Source organism: Poecilia latipinna, unplaced genomic scaffold, assembly GCF_001443285.1.
Source record: "Poecilia latipinna isolate Pla-1442-1.1 unplaced genomic scaffold, P_latipinna-1.0 Scaffold701, whole genome shotgun sequence".
In the NCBI taxonomy this organism is placed as follows: domain Eukaryota; kingdom Metazoa; phylum Chordata; class Actinopteri; order Cyprinodontiformes; family Poeciliidae; genus Poecilia; species Poecilia latipinna.
The window spans coordinates 33424-58747 of NW_015113317.1; the positions used below are offsets into that span (position 1 = coordinate 33424).

At 38.3% G+C, this 25324-nt stretch overlaps 2 protein-coding genes across 2 annotated transcripts; both read left to right on the plus strand.

Annotated features, from left to right (window-relative positions):
* The first annotated feature begins 863 nt into the window (after positions 1 to 863).
* tfcp2 (transcription factor CP2) lies at positions 864 to 12055 on the plus strand. Its single transcript, XM_015045017.1, has 16 exons — positions 864 to 1199; positions 1451 to 1652; positions 3459 to 3610; positions 4542 to 4618; positions 4967 to 5072; positions 5176 to 5282; positions 6127 to 6279; positions 6387 to 6497; positions 8115 to 8203; positions 8289 to 8337; positions 8781 to 8874; positions 9381 to 9471; positions 9602 to 9708; positions 10236 to 10378; positions 10469 to 10520; positions 11152 to 12055. Exons 2-16 carry the CDS (start codon positions 1531 to 1533, stop codon positions 11187 to 11189), a joined length of 1491 nt encoding a protein of 496 aa, XP_014900503.1. The 5' UTR covers positions 864 to 1199; positions 1451 to 1530; the 3' UTR covers positions 11190 to 12055.
* A 1621-nt stretch (positions 12056 to 13676) lies between these two features.
* On the plus strand, positions 13677 to 25250 carry csrnp2 (cysteine-serine-rich nuclear protein 2). The gene is made up of 5 exons (XM_015045018.1): positions 13677 to 14419; positions 17670 to 17842; positions 18552 to 18814; positions 20655 to 20951; positions 21852 to 25250. The coding sequence occupies exons 2-5, from the start codon at positions 17683 to 17685 to the stop codon at positions 22791 to 22793; spliced, it is 1662 nt and encodes a 553-aa protein (XP_014900504.1). The 5' UTR covers positions 13677 to 14419; positions 17670 to 17682; the 3' UTR covers positions 22794 to 25250.
* Positions 25251 to 25324: the final 74 nt, after the last annotated feature.

Below are 25324 nucleotides of genomic sequence, written 5' to 3' on the forward strand. Positions count from 1 at the left end.
TAACAAATACTTGTGTGCCTTGTTATATTTGTACTGGTTGTCATTTAAATTATTGTTTTTATATCGCACCAACCTGATGGCTCTCTCCAATTTTTTATTCCCACATGTCCTCAGTTGACATTTCAGGCATAACCCATGGAGACGTTGGTTGCCTGTCTGCACCTGTTTTCTCTATAAAAAAAAGGATTTATAGAGATCATATCCTGATTGCATAATTGATCTTAATTGATATGAATTGCAGGTGTTGTCAAAGTAGACAGGTAGCATTAATGAAATGGAAACCTTTGTTTCTATGACCTTGTAACTTTTCCTAGATATCAATGTCAACTTTGTTTATAAAGCATTATAACAAATTGAACTGCTTCACTGCAAGAGATAAGGGTTTGAAAGTCATAAAGCATTAATAAAACAAGTTACTAGTTTAAAAACAAATACAGCATTCTAACAAATAGAAATAGTAAACTTATCAAGTCATGGAACATCCCTGCTATTACTTGTACAGTTTTTATAACTTCAAATAATGTCCATGTTCCATTTTTTAAATTTCTATTAAAGTACCATTTTTATGCACAAATATACTTGGAGTTCATGGGAAGATTGATAGATTTAAATACTGGTAAATCCTATTAGAAAACATATTAAACACATAAGTTTGTTGATAGTCTAACAGCTACTGGAAGGAAAAACTTATAACCCTTCTTTATCCACCCTGTTTGCCTCTGAAGGCGTTGTATTTATAGATCTCTTTTATTTAACAAAGTGCACTACTTGTAGGTCTGTCACATTTAATCTGACAAAATATGGAAAAAATACAATATGTACCATCACTTGTCCAGAAGGAGGCGGCAGTGAGCACAAACGTTCCTTTGCTCTCCCGGTCAGTTCCAGAAGAAAAAGGAGAAACAGGAAATTACGGCGGCTTCTTTCCGAAAAGCAAGATAAACAAACGACGTTATATTACATTATGTAATATTTAAAACTATGGTTTAGTTTTCTTCATCACTGTCCGTATAGATATAGCTAGCAGCAACAGACAGGTGAGGTGGACAGCCAGAAGCAAAGAAGAAGAGGAGCTAGCAGCATCTTCGCGTTGCTAAGCTAAGCTGCTCGTCATGTTTATTTTAGTGCGAATGAGCGCGACATGATCATGGCATGGAAGCATAGATGTATTTGAAGAAAAATACGTATTTAATTTAAAGGTAAGAGTTATTTGCAGTAAAAGTGTGGCGATTATTAAAGAAAAACAAACAAAATAATATTTTTTTGTGATTCGCTGTATTTTCTTTGGTTTTCTGGCAGAAAAACGTGACGAGTTCTAGACCGTTAATTTTAATGCAAACCTGCTTAATTTCCTGTTATCATTTATTGTCCTTATCTGTTACATGTTTTGTCCTGGCAGCAGTTTTCCACGCCCATGAAATATTCATTTATTTAACTTTTTTTCCTGCAGACTTTTGAAGGTTGCAGCAAACAGGTGAAACCTTCGCTTCTTAAAGAAAGAAATTAAGATAAAAACAGCGCAGCGTCAGCATGGCGTGGGCTCTGAAGCTGCCCCTCACGGATGAAGTGATCGAGTCCGGACTGGTCCAGGACTTTGATGCCAGTCTCTCCGGGATAGGGCAGGAGCTTGGTGCTGGGGCGTACAGTATGAGGTACGTTGAGGATAAAAACCTCCATGCTGTTTTTGGTGTTAATGTTTATCTAAATGCTGCAGTAAATACTGCATTTTATTATAGTAGAGCATCAACAAGAAGTTCACGTGTTTCAAAAATTTAATTCAAAGTAGTATATGTAAGGTTGTCACACAGTGACGTATCTTAAGTGTTTATTTCTGTTCATTTTATAATTTACAGATTATGATTTATGAAAACCCAAAATCTAGTTTGTTAGAAAATCATATAAAACCAGTTAAAAGTAATTTTTAATTAAGAAGTTGCATATAGTGGACTACTCAATCATGGAGAAGACAACTGACTGACAGTCCTTTCAGATGGTGGAAAGTTGAGTGGAAGGAAGAAGTGTGGTAGGAAAGGGAAAGATTCAAAAGGCATGGTTTAAGAAATGCCACACACAGATGTTTCTAACTTTTGAAATGAGTATAGAATGCTCTTACTTGACTGAAGGAGAAAAATACTTTGCTTCTTCCAAAGTCCTTTTTTTCAGGAGTAAATAAATTTTGCTTTTCATTTGAAAATGAAGGTTAAGAAAAAATGGGAAGCAGAATGAAAGTTGTTTAAGGTGAAGTGTTTTTCAAAGTCATATTAGAGTGTTAATGCTTCCCTTTGTTGACAAACGTTATGGAGATTCTGCTTTATTTATTTATTTTTTACAGTATTTGCCCACACTGCTAAAAGTATAAACACCTTCTTTAAAGACCACGATATCTGTGCGCTTGATTAACCAGCAAACTGATCTTATTTGCAGAATGTGGCAATTTATTTTTTTTATCAGATTAATTCATTATTCAACAGAGTAATGAATTGAATAATCAGTTACTGAAATTATCATTAGCTGCATCCCTAATTTAGTTTGCTTTGCAATTTTTATTCTGATTTTCCACATTTCATTTACATAAAACATATCAGTGTGAGTTCTAAGTTTCGCTGGTTTGCATTAGTGCTCTACATTTCTGTATTATATCTGGCTAATTGAATGGACCCTAACTGCCAGTAATAACAATAACTGAAATTTATTTATGGTAATTCCCCTTTAGGATCAATAAAGTACGGTATATGTCTTGGATTTGATGATGTCATGCAACAACTATAATGTAGATATTACATTATTATTAGAAACATTTTCTGAGTGCATATTACTAGGAAAACATTTTATAATATTGGTGAATGAGGCAATATTGATATAATTTTGATAAATAAAGAATTAAAAAGTGTTTATATTTTTCAGCTTTAGACAATAGGAAACATGCACTCCAGTTAATTAGAAGGTTCCACTTAAAAAGTTGCTTCTGGCAAACTAAACATCATCATCAGTTTGTTTCGGGGATTTGCTGTTTTGATGAAACGAGTAGATAAAATCAATTCATCTAAAACTTAGTTTCAAATTCTCACATTTGAGACTTTCTTGATAAATACTTACATTTTCCTAACGTTTAGTCAGTTTAAGTTCAGTTCAGTTCAGTACTTTGCTTGGTGGGTGACGAATCCATCTGTTCCCGTAAGTGCCTGATTGTGGCCAGGATTCCTGTGTTGAGGGGAGCGGGGACTCCTGACCTGGAAACGCTGGTATTTAGTGGTGCTGCTCCCGGTTCCAGTTAACGAGCTGCACAGCAGGAGAACAACACGACTCAGCCTAAAGCTCTCCTCCAGCATCTCTGTCCTGTTTGAAATTCATTCTGTATCTATTACAAAATAATTACCTTTTAGGTTTGTTTCATGGAAAGAATGAATGTGAGGTGAGAGTTTTATTGTTAACACTTTTCTCATGGCTTTCCTCTGCAGCGATGTGCTCGCCCTCCCCATCTTCAAACAGGAGGAGTCCAACTTGCCTCCGGAAACTGAAAACAAGATCCTTCCCTTTCAGTATGTTTTGTGTGCACCTACCTCGCCAGCCATTAAACTGCATGATGAAACACTCACCTACCTCAACCAAGGTCAGTATCAGGAGCCCAGAGATGCTACAGCTAACGTAGCAGGGTCCAGACTTTTTGCCCCAGGGTTCAAATTTTTGCTACTTTTTGTTTTACTGTATTTCATTGAAGATCCAAATAATGAAAAAGGCTTTATACTGTTGCTTTATTAAAAGAAAAACAGACAATTTGGGTCATGAATTGTTTTTATTTGTAGTCAAGGGTTGAACAAAATCATTTCAAGGGGCACAAATGGCCCCTGAACCACACTTTGGTTACTGCTGATCTAAGAGTATAAAGTCAAAGACAAACCAAAACTAATTAACTTGCATTTTTCCAAAGCGCATGTTGAGTTGGGAAGGGCAGAAAACATTTAGGAAAGTGTAAGATTTGAGTTTTGTCTAAAACTCTTTAGTAAAGTGCTTAGAAACACATAATGTAGTTGTGAACATGCAGACAACCACTGTTTTTCTTCCTCCAAGTCTCATTTTTACTAGAAATTGGTTTGCAAAAGCAGCACAAGGTGCATTGCCTCTCATATGTATTGGTACTTTTTGAACAATTTTATAATCTGGCACTTTACAGCCACAAACGTCATTGGATTTCACAGGGACTTTATTTGATAAAACAGCACAAAATGGTGCATAATTTTGAAGTGATGCAAGATGTTTGTTTATAAATAACAACATTTTCTGTACAATTCTATTGTGCATTTAAAGACTCAGCCTATTTGGAATCATTTGTATAAATTAGCACACCCCAAAAAGCTAAACATTTAAACTCCTGGCAAATAAACGAGGTGTTGTCGTCAACCTATAATCATGATTGCTCGATCAATACCTGTGATTTTGCAATTTCTTACATATACGATTACAATGAGGGAGAAATTAATATAATCTCCAAATATTTTGTAATTAATCCATTTTACTTCAGGCTTCTCTGCTTGTCTTTGCAGGGCAATCCTATGAAATTCGAATGCTTGATAATCGGAAGATTGGGGAGCTTCCTGAAATCACTGGGAAAATGGTGAAGGTAGGACACAGGCACACCCAGTAGAAGGAAACAAACGCACCCAGTAGAACACTTTCGTTCTATTGGCTAAGAGGTTGCTAGGCGACGGTACTTTTCTGTTGCAAGCGCGAGCGAGCAGAGAGGTTTGGAAGCGGAGATTTGATCCGAGCAGAGAAAAGTTTGAGAAAGCAGAGCGAATATTTGAGAGAGAGCAGAAGTTTTGAGTACAAGCGTTACAAGTTTTGAGAAGAAAGACACGAAGTCCTGCTTTCAGACTGAAAATGTGTGCTCTGGAATTACGGCAGCAAAATCCCCCCATACGTCTCCTGTCAGCAGTTTTCGGAAAGCGTTTTTCTTTCTTAACCACAGAGCATCATCCGCGTTGTTTTCCACGACCGACGGCTCCAGTACACAGAACACCAGCAGCTGGAGGGCTGGCGCTGGAACAGACCCGGAGATCGGATTCTGGACTTGGGTACGGACCAGGGAACCAGCAGCTGCTGCTGGTCGAAAAACTTAACGTTGTCTTAGGCCTCTTACAAGAAGAACTGAGCCTTTCATGTTTTGAATGCTTGTAGATATTCCCATGTCGGTGGGAATAATCGACCCGAGGGCAAACCCCACTCAGCTAAATACTGTGGAGTTTCTGTGGGACCCCTCAAAGAGAACATCCGTCTTCATCCAGGTAGCCCTTTACTTTACTTTGAGTTATTTCTGTTCATTAAACATTCAACCTAATCAATGCAGAAATCCGCTGCGTTATGTAGACAGGATAATCAGCATTCAAGAACTAAAACATGCAGGGTGCCAGAGGACCGACCCCTGTTCTAAAGTTTTTTACGTTGGAGGAAAATTAACAAAACAGGAGATTTTAGCTAAAAACAAGACATTTTTCCATTTTATTAACGAAATAATCTACCAAATAATCTACCAGTGGAACTGGTACTTTTTTTAAAAACGAGTTTTAAGGAATTATTGACTTAAACATTCTTCTCCTTCTTGTTGAGAAGTTTGTCTTATTTCATGTACACTAAGATATTTAAACTTAAAACTAGGCCAAAAATACTTGGTACGATTTCTGGTTTTTGCAGTGTGAGATTTATTTATGTAAATGTTTTCTATAGCTCAATTATTTAAGATACTTTAAAGTTCCCGATGGTGTCGGTCAGGGGTGTCCAAACTTGGGTGACTTTGTTTCAGAATGTTGCTTTATTTAGCCAAGTTTAAGAAACAATAAAAGCTGATTTGGATGCAGCAAAGTTGGCTTTTCAGTAAAAGTCTCTTGGTTTCACCTTTTGGTTTTATAAAAACACAAATACTTTGTGATGTACTTTACATTTCCTGTGTAATAAAATTTATATTGGCAACAATTTTGACCCTGATTACAAATTAAAAGTCGACGGATCAAATTTGTACCATTTTTGAATTGCACAAAATCAGTGGAAGGGCCACAAATGGCACTTTAAAGAAAATATCACTAACCACAGATTTGAGGCCCTTAGTGATAGTTTTGTATTTTTATTTTTCAGGTTCACTGCATAAGCACAGAGTTCACCATGCGCAAACACGGAGGAGAGAAAGGCGTCCCTTTCCGCATCCAGATCGACACGTTTAAGGAGAACGAGAGTGAAGAGTACACAGAGCATCTGCACTCGGCTTCCTGCCAGGTCAAAGTCTTCAAGGTCAGAGAGAAGGAGCAAAAAAAATAAAAAATGAAACGAGAGAGAGACTCACTCAACTGCAGCACATTAGCTTTAATGAAATATTGCACCTTCCTGACTCATTTCAGCCCAAAGGTGCAGACAGAAAACAAAAGACAGACAGAGAGAAGATGGAAAAGCGAGCGCCACAGGAGAAGGAAAAATATCAGCCATCTTATGAAACTACGATTCTGACTGAGGTGAGCATGTCGGGGACGAGTTAAAGGCCTGAATGGAGAAATCCCTGATTTATAATGATGGATAAAGAGTCTGATAAGCATTACTGATTGGTGTCTAATCTGCAGATATACTCCAACTATTAATGTTTACACCAACATAAACAAATTATCAGAAATCAGAAGCAAAAGAGCAAAACAATGTCAGAAAATATTCAGCTGTAGTTTCAGTAAAACATTTAAACACACACAGAGCTATTTGATAAATCGATTTTTAGTGATTTATTCAAATATTTTGGTATTTCTGTGATTTTGTTGTACAAGCATGTTTTAAATCTTCTCTTTATTTGGTCTTTTAATTCAGAACAACTCTATGATGGACTATTTGGGCCACAATAAGATTTTGTTTTATAATTTTAAGAATAAAGCATTAGTATTACCAGAATGAAGTCGTAATATTGGGAGAGTAAAGTAGTAATTTTATGAGAACTTCAAAAGAAAGATGAGAAATATTAAGCAAATTGTGGAACTATATGTTGGTATAAGTTTTACAGACAATATTTAATAGAAATACTTAATCTTTTATCACATCAGCATCAGATTATTATAAGTAGCAGGACTTTGAAATGGTCATGCAAACAGCTGTTCCTTTATTGAAGAAACATCTACATGAACTGAGCTGCTCACATCAATTTATAATGAAGCTGTTTTCTCACTAGAACAACTTTTCTTGGTGCTTTTTCTGGTAAAATTGTGTTTTTGACAAAAATTATCTCAGTGTTGTCCTAATACTCTATTGTACAACTCACAGAAGGGATGATTGACATAAAAGCCACTTTTTAAAGACAATTTCTGTCGTTTCTAATGATAAAAATTGGAAATCTAGTATAGAAAAAAACAATCTATTTTCGCCTAGCTTTACATGGACTCATCCTGGATGATGTTTTTAAATATGGTTATTTAATAACGAAGCATTATCTCTTCACCGTTCAGTGACTTTACAACTAATTACCGTATTTTTCGGACTATAAGCCACTACTTTTTTCCCACACTTTGAATATGCAGCTTATATCCCGGTGTGGCTTTTCTGTGGATTTTTCTTCAACCACCAGGGGGCGCTTTAGCAGGAAGTGAATCGTTGGAAGTCAAAATTGGAAATCAAAGAAGAAAGTGTTGATTTTCATTTAGAACAAGCACATGCTAGCAGCAGGCACGACGGAGAAATGTTTTCAAACCCTCCTCATCATGGAGACAGGAAGAAAGAAGTTCATATGATGCCGCTTTTAAGTGGAGGAGTGTGATCTGAAAGTACAGGAGGGACATGGAGCCGCTGCAGTAAACTCGGCGTGAACGAGTCCATGATTCGGCGTTGGAGACGCAGGGCTGCGTCCTTAATAGCAGATTTGTGGAAAACCGAGGGCGGCGGAGATACCAGCAGCTTGTTTATGTACGTTTCCAGTTGTTTTTTTTTTTTTTTTACTTACAGTGAGGTGCGCTCTATAGTCCGGAATATACGGTACTTCACTGAATTTCAAAAGAAATTTAAATTTAGAGTTTTATACTGATAGGAAGTAAAACAGACGCTCATAACTGCCTGGTTGTTGTCAGATGTTCAGAGACTGAGGAGTTGCTCTGTTGCAGTGCTCTCCTTGGCCGGAGGTCACGTACGTCAACAACTCTCCGTCTCCCGGCTTCAACAGCACACACAACAGCTTTCCTGTTGCTGAAGGGTAGGAGCGTCTCACCGTTCCGGCTGAAGAACGATATGTTCATTAAATACAGAGATTTCATATTTCTGATTCTTGTTGTTTCCAGTAACGGATCACCGAGCCACCAGCCTGAGCCTGTAGTTCAGGTTGCAGATGTAAGTTGATCTTAGTTTTGTTTATTAGATTTAGAGAGCGAGTCTTAAAAGCACGAATGAAAAGCTGAAATCGGCATGTTCAACACACTGTCGACATTTAAAAATTAGCATCTTTAGTTTGAAAGAAGAAACTTTCAAACCAAGAGCTTACTTCCTTCATAGCACCTCCATCCTGATTTTAAAATAACAAAATATAAACAGACATCCTTCCTAAATGCTTTTCCACAAACGAAACATGAAATGTGAAATCAACTTAAAACAATATTGGCTAATTTAAATCCTTAAATTCCTGCACAAGTAGCATTAATATTTCATAACTATACCCTACGCACTGAAATCCTCATATTCTTTAATAAACATGGTATTACTAGTAGTAATTGGTGGTTTAAAAGCCAAGGTTGCCTCCTTACTAGTTGTTTATAGTTGTTTTCTTTCTGTTTTAGAACTTGTTGCCCACGGCAACACCACAAGACGCGCAGCAGTGGCTCCATAGAAACCGCTTCTCACCTTTCTGTCGACTCTTCACCAACTTCTCAGGTATGATCAGATTTTAGAAAATAGTCTTTCAGTCTATTATTATTATCTGTAGATTTTCTTGATGGTTATGAGTTAGTTTCTCTATGTAATATAATTAATTTGTTGGCTCTCTAGCCCAGTATATTGAACAGGCAACTGATATTATAACACGATTTTAATGATAAATTATTGATAATTATTGAGTCGCTAAGTGATATATTTCGTTAAAGTGAGTGAAGTGATCACTTCTTCCTACTCTTTTTCAAACAGAGAAGTAGTGGTAAGCTAATTATTTTGTTTTTTCTGTCCCTTTTCTCTTTTTAATCCTGTTTGAAATGAATAAATCAAATCAAATTGAAGCTCTTGTTTGAAATTGGTTTATTGTGGGGGTAAAAGATAAAGAGATGCAGCATTCCTATGACCTCTGATTTCTTTGCTCGCTTTGTTCTTTTTCGCTTTTCTTTGGCTGGACGGGAAGTTATCAGACCTTAACGGATTTGTGGTTTTTGCATGTAATAATTTTGCAGGAGCCGACCTGCTGAAGCTAACCAGAGAGGACGTTATCCAGATTTGTGGCCCAGCAGACGGGATAAGACTCTTCAACGCACTAAAGGGACGGTGAGTCTCTTTAAAAGTTGTTCTCTTCATTTTATTTAACTATTTTCACTCTGTGTCATCCAAGACTAACTTCCACAGTTAACCAAATTGTATTTGTTTAAAAAATACTGTTGCTTCCTTGTGTTTGCAGGGTGGTCCGCCCGCGGTTGACCATCTACGTCTGCCAAGAGTCGCAGCAGGCGCGGGACCACCAACCAAAACATGAAAATGGAGATGCTGCTGCCAGCACTTTCTTTGGTGAGTACATGCTGAAACATAAAATATGAATTAATTACAACTAATACATCTGTTAGCTTGAGGAATTGTCTGATGTTATATCAGGGTTTTTTTTTCTAAGTTTTTCTCCAAAAGTTAAGAAAAACGTAAAGAAAAACAATTTTCTAACTTTAGCCACATTGACACAGTTTGTTGCCTCTCAACCAATGATCTCTGGAAAATGTGTTATTTTATGGAGTGCAATGACAACATAACAGTTTATTTAGTTTATTTTCTGTCATTTTTAACCTTTCCAAACGAGACAAAATTGCATAATTCTGAAAAAACTAGTATAGAAATAGCAATGAAAAGACACATCAGGAAGGATGGGGAAACCTTTTTCTGTCTGTTTTGTTGAACAAAAGTTTTTCATTTATTTAATCTGTACATAAATCTACATTTAATCCCAATGTTTTAATGTAGTAAAATGTTTCTGAACGTATTTTTTTTAAATAAATTGAGCGTTCAAATCGTATTTCTCGTCTGTTTCTGATTGCTTTTACCTGCAGTATATCACGCCATTTACCTGGAGGAACTCACCGCCACCGAACTCACAGAGAAACTGGCTCAGCTCTTCAACATCTCACCCAGACAGATAAATCAGATCTTTAAACAGGGACCCACTGGTATCCATGTGCTGGTCAGCGATGAGGTAAAAAATACCACATAAAACAAAATAACACATATTAATCACAACAAACTTTTCCTCCTGCAATAAATAAATATCCTCTGCTCTTAATAGATGATTCAGAACTTCCAGGATGAAGTTTGTTTTGTTTTGGACACAATGAAAGGTAATTGATTTCTAAATTTTGATGGTTTATTGCTTAATTTGTTTTGCAGATGTGAATTTTTCACAATTTCTCTGACAAACTGCTGCTTGTTTTTATGTGATAGACCAGCACAAAAAGGCCTAAGAGAGATTATTTTATTTATGTTTATGTTATATATATTTTCCTACATTGTTTGCACAGCTGGCTTTAATATCATTGTACATACATACAGTGACAAACTATATTCTATTATATTTAGCATTTTCTTTGACGCACTAAATGAATTGTGATTTTGTATATATTTATATATGAATATATTTTTTTATTCTATTGTCCTTAAGAGAACTCTGTTTTGAATTTACATATTTTTTGGGCCAAATCAAGGAACAGAAAAAGAAAAAAACAAAAAAAACAGAAAATGTGGAATATCGTTTATGATATTATTGGTTTTTGTAATATCGCCCACTGCAACTACAAATGCATTCAACACTTTTGAGATTTTTGTTATATTTTGAAAGCTGTGATCTCTTTTGTTTTGTTTTGTGTGTGTTGGTCCGTCACATAAAATATTCCCTGCAACAAACAAAAAATCATGTTTAGTTGTTTAAATGGAGAAATTCAAGCTAAACTCGGCTGGTTCTTCTCTTTGCAGACAACACGAGCGATGGCTACCACATCATCTTAAAGTGAATGCCAACCGAAGAATCGTGCGACCTTGTTTCATTATTTAGACCTGCTGCCGTCTGCCACAACAGACATTCACACACCTTGCTGTTTTCGGATCAGATGAGGTTCTCCTGACTAATTAGCTGTGGCAGCTGGGAGGTCGGTGCAACCGAAGCACCTTTCGCTCTCTTCCCCCTCGCCATACCTTAACGTCCTTCCTTTCAGGAAGTGAAGTAGTCGTCTCACATCTACTGTTTCATTCTGTGTCCTTCATGGTTCAGGAAAATGTTTGCGTTGAGGTTTGTAAACAGTTGTTTTGCTGTCTGGTGCTCAGTTGCCTTACATTTCTAGGAAACACAGCGTTGCTACAACAATCCCACCTAAAACTGCAACCAGGTCGTCGAGGGAAGCTGCTGGGACTTGGCAGTCCTGATTAAAAAATAATGATAATAATAATAATAATGCTAAACGGATGCAGCTTCACAGGTTGTGTCCCTGGAGCATCTTGAAAGTTGACAGACTCTGTTTATTATCAGTGGTCACCATGGCAACACTAACCAAGTGTCTTCACAAGCTTTTCATACCAGTCAGCTAATTTACCCCAGCATAATTTTCCAAGTGGTAATTTGTTGTTTTAAGGTGCTTTTTCATAATGAATTATGCCTCCCAGTATTTTAAAAATAATCCTCATCATATTTGCATCTTTTTATTGTTTTATTTTTCCTTATTTTAGACATTGCCAATTCCAAATGCTTTTAAACGTAACTGCTTCATGTAGCCATGGGAAAACTCAACCCTTCGTACGTTCAAGTTTTGACTTGATATTTTTTAGATGTCAGTTTTTGCTCCGTCTCATCAGCGTTATTAAAAATGATTACTAATGTACTGACAACTGTCTTGTTTCGTGATTTTGAGAAAACATTCAAGTGCAAAATCTTACCAAGTATTTGTGGTGTAGTTTGAAGTGCAAATACACTTGAAATAAGATCAATCTAACCGAGGAGCTTATTTTAAATCAATTATTTTTTTAGTAGTTATGATAAACTACTAGTTTCACTGGCAGGTTAATTATAGACCAATAATGCATGGTAAAATTTTGTGTTTTTGCAGTGCAATCTCTTTAGTGAGATTCTTTTTCCAATTTGATGTGCAAAAGGAGGCATTCAGAAGACATCTTTAGAAGATTCACAGCCAAACTTGTGGTTTTCCCATAATGCTTTGCAGCAGCAGCTTTGCCTAGTTCTCCGTCTGGATGATGGAGGCTGAGACTGGACACCTTACGGAGGATGTTCTCATGTTCGTGATCCGTGTGTCGTGACATTAATCTGTCGTTAGCATTTATATTTAGAACTAAACTAAAGTCTTAAGTAGCTTGAAGCTAAATATTTAGTTAGAAAACTATTACATTTACTCAGTAAACATAAATATTTAGTTTGAGGCAAATTACCTTACACAATAACTGTTTTAAACTAAATATTTAGTAAGCATGCTAAATGTTTAGTTTGCTAATTAGCAATGATGAAAATTGACATGATCAACAACTCGTGAATAGAAGTTAGCAATACCAACTTTTTATTTTGGTAGTAAATTTACATATCTTAATATTCAGCTTCAAACTATTTAGTTCTAAGTCTTAATATTTAGATAGCGAGCTAAATATTTAACTCTCAAGCTAATTATTTAGCTCCAAACTATTATATTTAGTACGTAAACGTTTTGTGTTTAGTCCGGTTCAGTTTAATATGTAGCTTCAAATTTAATATATTTAGATTAAATAGCTAATCTAGATTAAAGCTATTTGCATTTAGCTTTAATCTAAATATTGAGAAAGCATGCTAAATGTTTTATTTGCTAACTAAATATTTAGCAATGACAAAATTGTAGCACGAGTCGGGACTTTATGTGGAGGTTAGCAAGACAATTTTTATTTTGGTTGTCCACTTATATGCAGTAAATTTGCTTCAAACTAAACATTTTATGTGAAGCTAAATATTTAGTTAGCATACTAAATAGCCAGACATTTAAATCGCTAACTAAATATTTAGCTTATAACTAAATATTTTTGCTGGGAAATAAATAGTTGGCAAACGAAATATTTAGTTAGCATTCTAAACATTTAGCTTGCTAACTACTGCTTGTAGATAAATATTTTGTTGGGAACTAAATATTTAGACGTTAAGTTTGTTTGGTAATTTCTGGTTTTGTAAACCAAATACTTAACTTTATAAATGATAAGTTTGAAACACGAACCCCGATTCGTTTCTTTTCATTTTTATTTATTTTTTTAAATTATGACAGGCTAAATAATCCAAAGGAGACAAATAATGTCACTTTAAGCAGTTTAAAAAACTGCCTAAATCTGCGTCTCTGTACTTACTGTACCTGTAAATAAAATAAAGTTAAAAGTTGAAACGAACAAAGAGATTGCGAAATGAATGTAAAACACTTCACTTCCCAGCATGCCTTGTCGCCAGGGCGAGTTTATGACGTCATGGCGAGTATAAATGCGTCTGCAGGAAAGAATTTCTTCCTCCATTGTTACATTGTAACAAGCGGGGCCGGGGCGAACCGGGGTGGAGAGGAAAAAAGCGTCTTCTCGTTAGAAAATCTCCAACAATCTGACACCAAACGAAACAAACCAATCCGCGTCTTTTTTTCCTCCTGTCTTGTTTAATTTAGAAAGCGAGAAGACAGCGAAGTGAGCCCAGCCGACCGAACCCGGTCCCGGTGAGGAAACAGAAAGGGGGGAAAAAAAAAAAAAAAAAAAAGAAAAGAAAAAAGCGATAAACGAGCACAAATGTCAGCGGATTTCTCCATTGTAATAATTTTCAGCCTCAAATTGGGAAGATAGCACATCCGGCTGTGTGCGTTGTTCATGCTGCACCGAAAAATGTTGGGAAATAACCCAATGACGCCCCTCTTTCTTCCTTTTTTCCTCTCGGCTGTCCTTTAAACACAGAGGTATGCCACATTTAAATAAAAGCAGTCGCTCCTGTCAGGCAACTGTAATCTTTCGGCGTGCAGAACAATGAGCTTGCAACCCATGTAACCTCATACAGCTAGCAAGAGACAGAGAAGTATTGCAAATTGACAATCAGCCAGATCACTTTGTTGCAGGGATATCGGTTGTTTTTTGGAGGGTTTTGCACATAAAAAGCGTCTCACTGCGCGATAAAAGATTGATGTGCAGCTCAGATTGGAAAGAAAGACGACCTCCGAGGCTGTTGGATTAAGGGTCCCTCTTTCTGCCCCAGGTAAGGAGGTCCAGTGTCTCTTAAATGTGGGCTTTGTGTGTGTGTGCGTGTGTGTGAAAGGGAGAGAGGGAGTGGAAAAAAAGGGGGGGTGAGATGGTTAAATGGTGATAGGGAGGACCGAGCATTTGGCTGTTATAGGCTGATAGTGTTCAGGATTTTACAATGCATTTAAACTGACATCATGTCCACTCTGCAAGTCATGGTTAGACTGAAACACACAGCAGCTGCAGCAGCTTCGGTGACAGAAACTCCACGTCTGATTTTAATAAAATTCACCTCTTATCGTTTTGCATGAGTGTGATCTACTTTGTGTGCATAGGTAGGTAGCAGAGCTGCACAATTTATTGGCTTTCTGTGCAATAATGCAAAAAAGAAAGGATGGAAAACCATTTAAACTGCTTGGCAGTATCATATTTGGTCACCTTGATGGACTGTTACTGTCCTTGATACACCTGATTTCAGAGATTTAGATGTTAAAGCTCATAAGGAGAGAGGTGGAGTCATTTTAGTCATTGCAACATTTGAGGTGCATTAATATTTATTAATATTGTGCAGCCAGAACAGATCACAAACTGTGTTTTAAAGAATAGGCCTGTCACGATAGGTGATAAATTGCCCCAGAAGTTAATGTGATAAATAATAATGTTGTTGTTTTGAGACCATTTTCAAGTAATAAAATGGTAATGATGGCAAAATAAAGATCTCAAAGGTCAATAAATTCTATTCTAACACTTGAGAGGGAAGACATTTTAAATATCTGAAATAAATAAAACAACTAAAATAAATTATGAAGTATCTGTAAACTAAAGGGCGAGATGTGACCAAAGCACTTTATCCATTCAGTTTTTAGTAAAAAGAGAGATAAAAAAGCAAATTATTGAGTTCATTTGTATCAGACTTGCACGCACTAGAAGTTGTAGATTTACATCTATTCAGCTACGCTAACATCCCACCAAAGCACAGTTTTAACATTTCTTGTGAATATTCTTTTATGCACAGATGTGCAGTCACATTTTGTAAAATTATTAGACATTTTTTAAATATATGTATGCTATTTTTTACAAGTGCATTGTGTTTTTATGCTGTAAATTTGCCCTAAATGTCTAGTCTCTTATTCTTACTGTCTATTTTTATATTTTCATCTACATGTGAATCTAAACACTTCAACTTGCCTGTCACTTTGCTGCTGATGCACCAGAGGGGCAATAAATGTTATTCTATTATTTTCTATTCAATTATAAAAAAAAATTGCTAGACAAAAACTTGAAAATTTTGTAATTAATTTAAGAAATTTTCTAGAAAAAAATGTGGACATTTGTGAGTTTGGAAAGTCAGAAATTTGCTACAAAAAATCTGAAATTTTGAGATTAATCTTAGAAAATTTTCTAGAAAAAATGTGGAAACTTCTGAGTTTGGAAAAGTGAAAATTTGCTAGACAAAAACTAAGATATGTTGAGATTAATGTAAGACATTTTTTCACTCTAAATGAGGAAATTTCTGAGTTTCAAAAGTCAAAAATGTTAAACTTTTGGACATTTCCTGAGTTTCAAAAGTCGTGACAATCAAAATTCTTATCATAAGAAATGTTTAACAATAAACATTTCTTATGTTTATTGTTTAGGGATGTAAAAATGCTTACACCACTATCTGTAAGCATTTTTAAAGGGGGTCTCAAGCTAAATCGCCCCCTTTCCTGTCTGCACTGTAAAAATCAATCGATTTTTTTGTATAGCACATTTCAGCAACAAGCCAATGTTGCATAGTAAAAATACAAAGTCATAGAAAACACCACACAGCCAACAATTAAAACATTACATTTTGCCAAGAGCCATAAAATCTATGTATCGTTGCACCCTGAGAGAGTTTAATGCTAAAGTTGATTTCTGAGTCGCAGCTTCTGATTTGGCAGTAATTCAAGGAACTACTTCACTTTCATCGCTTGATGAAAATCTAAAATGCTTCATCAGTCGGTCAGTCTATTCATCCATCTGTCCTTCATCTAACCCATCCATCCATCCATCCATCCATCCATCCATCCATCCATCCATCCATCCATTCATTTTCTGCTTCTTATCCGGGGTCGGGTCGCGGGGGCAGCAGCTTCAGAAGGGACGCCCAGACTTCCCTTTCCCCAGCCACTTCTTCCAGCTCCTCCGGGGGAACCCCAAGGCGTTCCCAGGCCAGCTGAGAGACATAGTCCCTCCAGCGTGTCCTGGGTCTTCCTCGGGGCCTCCTCCTGGTGGGAGGTGCCCAGAACACCTCACCAGGGAGGCATCCAGGAGGCATCCTGACCAGATGCCCGAGCCACCTCAACTGGCTCCTCTCGACGTGGAGGAGCAGCGGCTCTACTCTGAGTCCCTCCCGGATGACCGAGCTGCTCACACTATCTCTAAGGGAAAGCCCAGTCACCATAGATGAGGGTGGGAACGTAGATCGACCGGTAAATCGAGAGCTTCGCTTTTTGACTGAGCTCTCTCTTCACCACGACGGACCGGTACAGCGCCCGCTTCACGGCAGACGCTGCCCCAATCCGCCTGTCCATCTCCCACTCCCTTCTTCCCTCATTCGTGAACAAGATCCCCAGATACTTAAACTCCTCCACTTGAGGCAGGACCACCCCCCTGACCTGGAGAAGGCACTCTACCCTTTTCCGGCTCAACCACTGAATGTATTTATTCATCTGAGTTTCTGGCTGTCCAGCCGTCCATCGGTGTATGTGCGTACATGCAGAGCTTTGGCTGGAACATCACTAATGCAGTAACTGTGATTTCTTACACGGCTGCATTAAGTTTGTGGTTCTGTCTGCAGACAAAGCCTCGTGTTTTCATTCGGATCTGTGCCACAGCTTAAGGTGCTTCAGTTCACTTTGATTAAAGCTGCAGATGTGATAAATTTCACCTTGTGGCTGCCTGAGACGGATTCAGGTTGGTTAACGCCATAGAGACCGCTCGCTTCAAGGCTCTTCGCGTGAACTGCGCTTGCCCAGTTGCCATGGTTACAGCTCTACACTTGATAATTTCAGAATGGGATTTAATGTGCGATGTTCAGGATGGAGCAGCGGCGGCAGCAGACAGATGAAATGATGGAGGTGGAATACAGATGAAAGGAGGCAGATGTGCTGTTTGTTTCCATGTCGTCAGAGCAGAAACAGAAACATTTAGTCCTGAAACATGCAGAGAAAGTTCCCTTATTAACGGATTTAACATGCATTTAAACATAGCGGCTTTTGTTGCCCCGACTGTGCCCTCAGATAGCAGGTTTCCATGGAGGCAGGTCCGTCCCTAAGCCTCAAACGAAGATATGAAGAGGTGGACAGCGGCTCTCTGTTCTCTACACCTAAGGACTCGGACGATGACATCTCCAGCAGTGACAGCGCAGACAGCTGCGACAGCCTCAACCCGCCTTCCAGCACCCCGTTCACTCGTAAGCAGCAGCAGACGTGGAAAAAAGAAACACCAACACACCTGGGACATTGTTTATGTTCAGAAAAAAAAAAAAAAATAACAAAACTCATCTGATTTGGGCCTTTTGAGTTTTAAATAAAGTACAATGTTTTCAAAGCATGCGTTCATTGGAAAAAGAAAATAAAAATTTGGGTCTCAACTGCTTTTAAAAACAGCCCAAAAAATAAATTGGTTTTTTTGGCAATAAGTTTACCTTTTTTGGTTTCTGTAAAATGATAAAAACTGTTGAGTTACTTTTGACAGGCACTGTGCCGTTACCTAGCAACGACAGCCAAGCCCCGCCCCGTTACCTAGCAACCCAGGCAGAGTTCCAGCACATTTGGTCTATGGATTTCTGCTGGAAACCCAGCAGAAATCTGCTTTTCAAATGTTTTTCAGACATGTACAGTTGTATGTTTGCAGCCATTTTTATGTGTGACTGTAAAAGTTGAGTTGGGGGGTGTGGCCAGCGGCAGCTAATTTGGATTTAAAGTGACAGCAGCCCTAAAACAGCTCAAAATATTCAGAACTGACCAGACTAAAAACTCTATTTAAGAATAATTTTGAGAAAAAAAAAAAAAAAAAAAAAGTAATAATCATGTTGTGTATAACCCACATACCTACCTTAGCCTGTTTAAGGAAGCACAACAGAGACACTCAGCTCCAACTCTTTGTTTCTCTGTCATCAGCCACCTCCATCCTCAGACAGCACAAGCCGTCGCCGGGGGGGAAGCGGGTTCGCTTCGATGTGGTGACGGTGTACTACTTCCCCCGGCGGCAGGGTTTCACCAGCGTGCCCAGCCAGGGGGGCAGCTCCCTGGGCATGGCGCGGCACCACTCCTCCATCAGACACTACACGCTGGGCGAGTTCGCACGCGAGCAGGAGAGCAGCCACAGACACACGCTGCGCCAGCACCTGCGTCAGGAGAAGCTCAACGCTCGCAAGATGAAGGTACGTCCACAGAGAGACCGCAGCGCATCTTCTCTGCATTCATTAAAAACATTTATGGTAAGATTATTAACAAACATGCACCAATCAGGCAAAACATCATGACCACTAACAGGTAAGCTGATTCTGATGCTATCTTCATGATAACACTGTTAAAAAGTAATCGCCCCTTAAAGATGTAATTTTATTCCTTTTTTCCACATTTCAATGTTTTTTCATCATGCAAATTTAAATGCATAGAAAATCTGAATAAAAATCATAGAATTCAATATAAATCTAGAAATATCTGTGAAATTTTAAAAATATATTATTACTTAACTATCTCCATAATTTATGAAATACCTAGTTAAAAAATAAATGTGAAAACGATTATATTTACAAGCTCCTATATAATTTTCTTTATTTCAATGGTTTAAATAAGGAAAATATGAATAATAAGAAATTATTCACAAAATACTGAAATAAATGTGTGTTTGAGTACATTTATTGAACTAAAGTTTCAATTAATAATTTTACAACTTACTATTTTTTAATGTATTGAAACACATATGAATATTATACATTTAAAAATATTTAAAAGTATTTAACACTTGTGTGACATTTTCATTCATGTTTCTCACATACATAAATATCTATCTGCAAAAAATTGGAAAAATGTCTTCAAGAATGTAAAAGTTTTTATTGATTTACTTATTTTTTCTTTAAACAAAAAACTGGAATACGTTTAATCTTCTCAGTTTACCTCTGAATAATTTAATATTTTCTGATATTTGTGAAAAAACACTGATTCCATGTCCATCTTTGCTACATTTTGAACCAAATATCTCCAGAACTAATATTTATTTGCAGAATATTGCAACAACTTTAATAATGCAGTGTCCGTCTTTGGATATCCTCCAGATTATTCTCAAATTTTTTTTTTGGTTTTTGCATTATTTAAAGAGTTTTCTGCTACTGTTTTTCTCTCCCTGTTTAAAATTCAGCTGCATAACCACAGGAGTGCAGAAACCTCTCACCTGTGTTACTCACTGAGGTTGCATGTGATGTCATCAGCTCGGCTGCTACAGGCTGAACCGCAACACAAGCTCTCAAAAGGGCGGCTGGCCTCTGGGGATTTCAGAAACTCTTTCAACTTTATTCAAGTGTATTTTGTATTTTTAACTCAAAAAATCATTAAACAATTCAATTCACACATCTGAATTAGCAGCATAAATGCTTTAGCTTAGTCCTAACCCTAAATTAAGTTATTTTTTAGTAGTTGTGGATTAGAAGTGTAGAAATTTGTGTATATTGAGTTGGCAAAATGCAAATGTGTTCATATTATAACATATTATAAAAAGAGAAGAAATTAAAAGCAGTAAATATTTGATTTCTTTCTTTCTATTTGTGAAATGCATCATAAATGAGAAGTCCCGTTTGTTTTTAATCTTTAAATCTGTCAACTCACTGAATTCAATTAGATGCATATTTTTAATAGAAATAAGAGAAAGGCATATTCTTTGATCCGTCAATATAAATATTATTTCATATCCTTCATTTTTTATTGAAGGAAATGAGAAACAAGAGAGCGTTTCATAAAAACATTTCTGTTTTTGTCTTAAAAGAAATTTGAATTGTCCCAAAGGAATAAAGGTTTCTATCTGCGTTTTCTGCTTTATTCCTTTTAAGAAAAGACCTAAAGGAAAACGGGGTTCTTTAGCCTGATCTCCAAATAAAAGTAACCTTGTAAAGTTTGTCACTTTTAAAGATGTGCTTTTGCGAAGCCGTTGGGATTTTCCTTCTAGTGGAAATCAGTTGTGACTGAAGCTGCGGCCTCTTCACGGCTCCACTTTCCCTCCCGCAGCTGACGAGGAACGGCACGGTGGAGTGCGCTCAGGCGGACCTGCTGACTCTGGAGGACGTCTCCGACGAGGACCTCGACGTGGACGCCGTGGAGGTGGACGACTGTTTTTTCCTGCAGCCTCTGCCGACGAAGCGCCGCCGAGCCCTGCTGCGAGCCTCCGGCATCGCGCGCATCGACGCACGGGAGAAAACCGAACTGAGAGCCATCCGCCTCTCCAGGGAGGAATGTGGCTGTGACTGCCGCCTGTTCTGTGACCCTCGCCACTGCGGCTGCAGCCAGGCTGGCATTAAGTGCCAGGTAAGGCCTGGAAGACTTACTGAAAGGAAGGAAAATCCAATGCAAAGTTCATATTTTGCACGTTTTTATACTTTTATTTGGGTCTCTACTGCTTCTAAAAACAGCCCGGGTGCTTAAAAGTGAAATACATCCAGCCGTTTTTGGCAACAAGTTAGAGTTTTTTGGTGTCTGGAAAATTAGCTGTTACAAAAGCGACTACCCCAGCCAAGCACCATTACCTAGCAGCCCAACCAGATCTCCAGCTGGTGTTACTGCTGTATGCACTGTACAATGGCTGCTGGAAAAGACAAATGTGTTGCCGGTGACTTACCATCCAGAAACCATTTGCTGCATTCTAGTTAGTTATGCAGGAGGCTGTATGAATGCTTTTCAAAGATGTACAGTTGTTTGTAGGCCTTTCCAGCAAGAGAATATATATCAAGCAAGTTTCAATCGAGTTTATTTGAAATCATCAACGTCATAAAAACATTGTACAGTCAACAGCTGTGAAAACAATTAACAGACACTGTTTTTTGTGAAATGTTATTGTTGAAATCAGAAAAAAAATCAAATATGTTGGTCAGTGCTTCATTTATTATGGTTCAAAAGCAAATCAAAACAGGTAGGTTTTTTGATTTAAAGGAACTCAGCAGTTTTACAGTGTAAATCTTGAGATTAGGGGCGTGGCCAGCAGCAGCTTACTTGGATTTAAAGAGACAGCAGCTCTTTCTGGAAGCAGATCAGCAGTTTGCAGTTTGCTCAGTTCAGGCAGAACTGAGCAAACTAAAATCTGATTTTCTAAGAATAATTTTGTGCAAAAAAATGTAATGAACATGTTTTCTGTGGATAGACCAATCCTAACCTGTTCATGTTTAAGTTTCTGGAGTTGAAGTGTTGAGACGGGTGTGTTTTGTTCTTCAGGTGGATCGCATGTCTTTTCCATGCGGCTGCTCCAGGGACGGCTGCGGCAACGCTGCGGGTCGCATCGAGTTCAACCCCCTGCGTGTCCGAACACACTACCTACACACCATCATGAAGCTGGACGTGGAGAAGAGGCGGACGCCGATCGCGGGACCCGGGGAGCCGTACACTGAGTCCGACCCCTTGTCTTCGCCCTCCTCCACTTGCCCCACGTCCCCGACCTTGTCCTCCGGCATCGGCCTGGACTCGGAGCTGGAGGAGAGCGAGGTGCAGTCGGTGGAGCAGGATATCCTGGAGCGGGAAAACGAGACGGCGGTGCTGCACCTGCAGAGCGCCGAAGAGCAGGAGAGGCGGGAGAGGGAGGAGGCGGTGCAGCAGGAGCTGAGCTCTGCTGGGGTCGCGGGGTCACACCCTCTGTGCCTCCTGCCTGAGCAAGGAGAAGAAGAAGAAGCAGCTCCGGGTGTTGATCAGATCCTCCTGCAGGGACCTTTTCCGACTGGCGCTACCGTCTTGTGCATCTCTGACTCCCAGGAGGAGAGTCCGTCGGAGCTCCTCAAAGACTCTCTGCTCTACTATCAGCTCAGCACCATCGAGCCCGGCGCCTTCGAGACGCTGCCTGCAGCTGAGGAAGAGGACGAGCCTTCGCAGAGCGAGCCTTCGCAGAGCGAGCCTTCGCAGAGCGAGCCTTCGCAGAGCGCAGGTGGAACTAAGCTCACAGAGAAGAAGCAGGAAGCAGTTGGAGATTTCCAAGGGGACGCGCGTCACGTCAACGCCAGCGGACAGATTGTGGGCGACAGTTTGACCACCATGAACTTGTGCACAGATGTGGAGGAGGAGGCGGAGAAGAGTCCCTCAAGTCCGGATAACAACGTCCCAAAAGAGCAAAACCAGGAAGAGTCCGGCTCGGAGAAAGAAGCAGATCCACTGCCTCCTGAAGTTTAGCATTAGCGTCTTTGCAGATATTTTGCACAATAGCTTCATCTAAGATGAGTAAATACTACATATTCCACATTTATCACTGCTATCCGCAACATCTACAGGTGTCTTAGGCTACGTTCACACTGCAGCCCGAAGCAAAGGTGCAGAAAAAAACTATTCTATCCAGAATCGCGATTCACAGCTCTGGAAATCGATTTTAAGTTGCATCGCATTACCTGTCCTCTCAGCCATCTAATGTGTTTTTAATAATCCTCTGATATTTTTCTTATTTAAAAAAAAGCCAGGCAGCTAAGCTAACCTTATACTGGTAATTTAAGTTACATAATTTTATGCACAGACTTATTTTTATTTAAATATAACCTGATGAAACTTGATAGAGTATGGAACCTTATAGGATTGTTGAAAATGAATGTTTTACTTGTTTACACGCTTTTCTTCTCATCAGTCACATAATTTAAACAGAATCTCTTGAATATTTAAATAGAAAAAATTGGTTTCTGAATAAAAAATCGAATTGGAATTGAATTGTGAGACATTGAAAGATTTACATCTCTAGCTTGAAGTTTCTCAAATCTGATTTTTTTCTGATCTGATCCAATTTTTACACTTGCATATCTTCCTAAATCCGGTCCATATCTAATCTTTTCAAATGTGACCTGCGTCTCTCCAGTGCAATTAATACTCAATTGATATTTGGAAAAAGGAAGAAAAATAACAGCATGGCGGAAGATAAAGCGGAGAGCTATCCATAAAGAGAAAGTTAGAAAGTTGGACAATTTTGCCATTCATGTTGACTTTTGCAAACTTTAGCTAAGTTTTCATTGCAAATGTACGTAAAACTTTGTTGATGTTTCGCTAAACAGCAAATTTCACAATTGTTTCACTGTGTTTTCATTAAATAAGTACAGTTAAAATCACTCAATAAGTCGTTAAAAAACATAATCCTCATTCCACTTCCTGTTGTCTTTTTTATCGTTTCTGCCAGTAGTAAAACATGTTTCCTTTGCAATTTTGCGAAATACACCAACTTTGATGCAGCTGAAAATCCACCTCATCCAAGAACAAAACCTACTTTATCAAAAAATGTGAGTTTTTTTTCTAAATTGGCATGTTTATACTTGGCAAATTTATTTTCATAATTCCAGTTTAAGCAGTTTTCAGATAAATGGCAATAGCTGCACAGTATTACCATGGCATCCGGATTCGGTTGCAACTCGTGATGCAAAGAAAAGAGTTGCAATTTTTTACAAATACACTAATTTTGATGCAGCCAAAAAACTACTTCATCTTAGCACAAAAAGATTTTCTTATCGAGTTGTTTTCTAAATTATTTATTTAGGTAAATATAAATGCAACTAGTGAGCGCGCTCACTGCTTCATTACTGCGTCCTCTACTGCGCATGCCGCACACTGTCTGGTCATTTGTAGTTCTCGCAGGAAATCGCATACAAATCGCATGTACTTGGAAATGTGAACAACCACAACAGCAACAAAATGTCATTAAAACATTTGATTTGAGCATTAAGGGCTGCAGTGTGAACGTAGCTTTCTAGTGAGTAACATTAAGTTTCTAAGTGCGTCAGAAAACAGGAGCAGAGATGCTGGAAGCACATCAAGATCACTCCCATGGCGTAGCGCGAGAATGCAGTTACATAAAGTCAACCTTAGAGGGGATTCTGCTGGGAGTGATGAATGCGGCCTTATTTGGAAACCATTAACTCGGCTCCAGAAACACAGAGTGCAAACGCTGACTGAAGCCTTTTTGTTTGCTTGATGTATAAAGCTATCAACGCTGAACACAAACTGCTAATCGTGTGCAAGATGCCGGCGTACCTGCCGGCTCTTTTTCCGCCACAGCAAACCTGATGCTGTAGTCGAGCCAAACGAAGGCGTCCGATCGCTCCCTCTGCTAACTACACCGAATGATCCTGGAAATACTTGTTTTCTTTTTTGCGTGCTGTACACGCCACATTCGCGACATGCTGGAGAGCTGCTGATTTCTTTGGTCTGTGTGCACATTGTGAAGTGAAAGCAGCACCAGCTTCGCCGCTCGGAGATATGAAGGAAGAACCAAGGCGGCAGCAGATTAGCGCTGGCCTTAGTTGTTACTATTGCTTACTTTCAGACTGCCGGCACAATTGCAGTCAAAGGGACGAGAAGAAAAGGTCACTTATAGTCACTTATAGCTAATTTACTGACATTATTTCTTGAATTAATGTGTCTTTTGTGAATTAGATGCTGTTCAGTCCTTGCAGTCTGTTTGGGAATGAAAGGAAACGGTTCTTCTTTCACAGTGCCACATTGTTACTCCATAATCAGTCAGATGTTGTGATAAAATGCCAGAACAGAACTTCTTAGTCAATTCAATGCTTGTTTTTTGTGTAAAGAAGCGTTGATTATAAATCGAGCCAAATTAGTGCCTTGGAAATTAATTTGTTCCTCTGGAACCTTCAAAAAAAATTTAAAAAAAAGTTCACGTTACAACCACAAATTTAGGTAAATTTTATTGGGGTTTTGTGTGGTGGACTAACAAA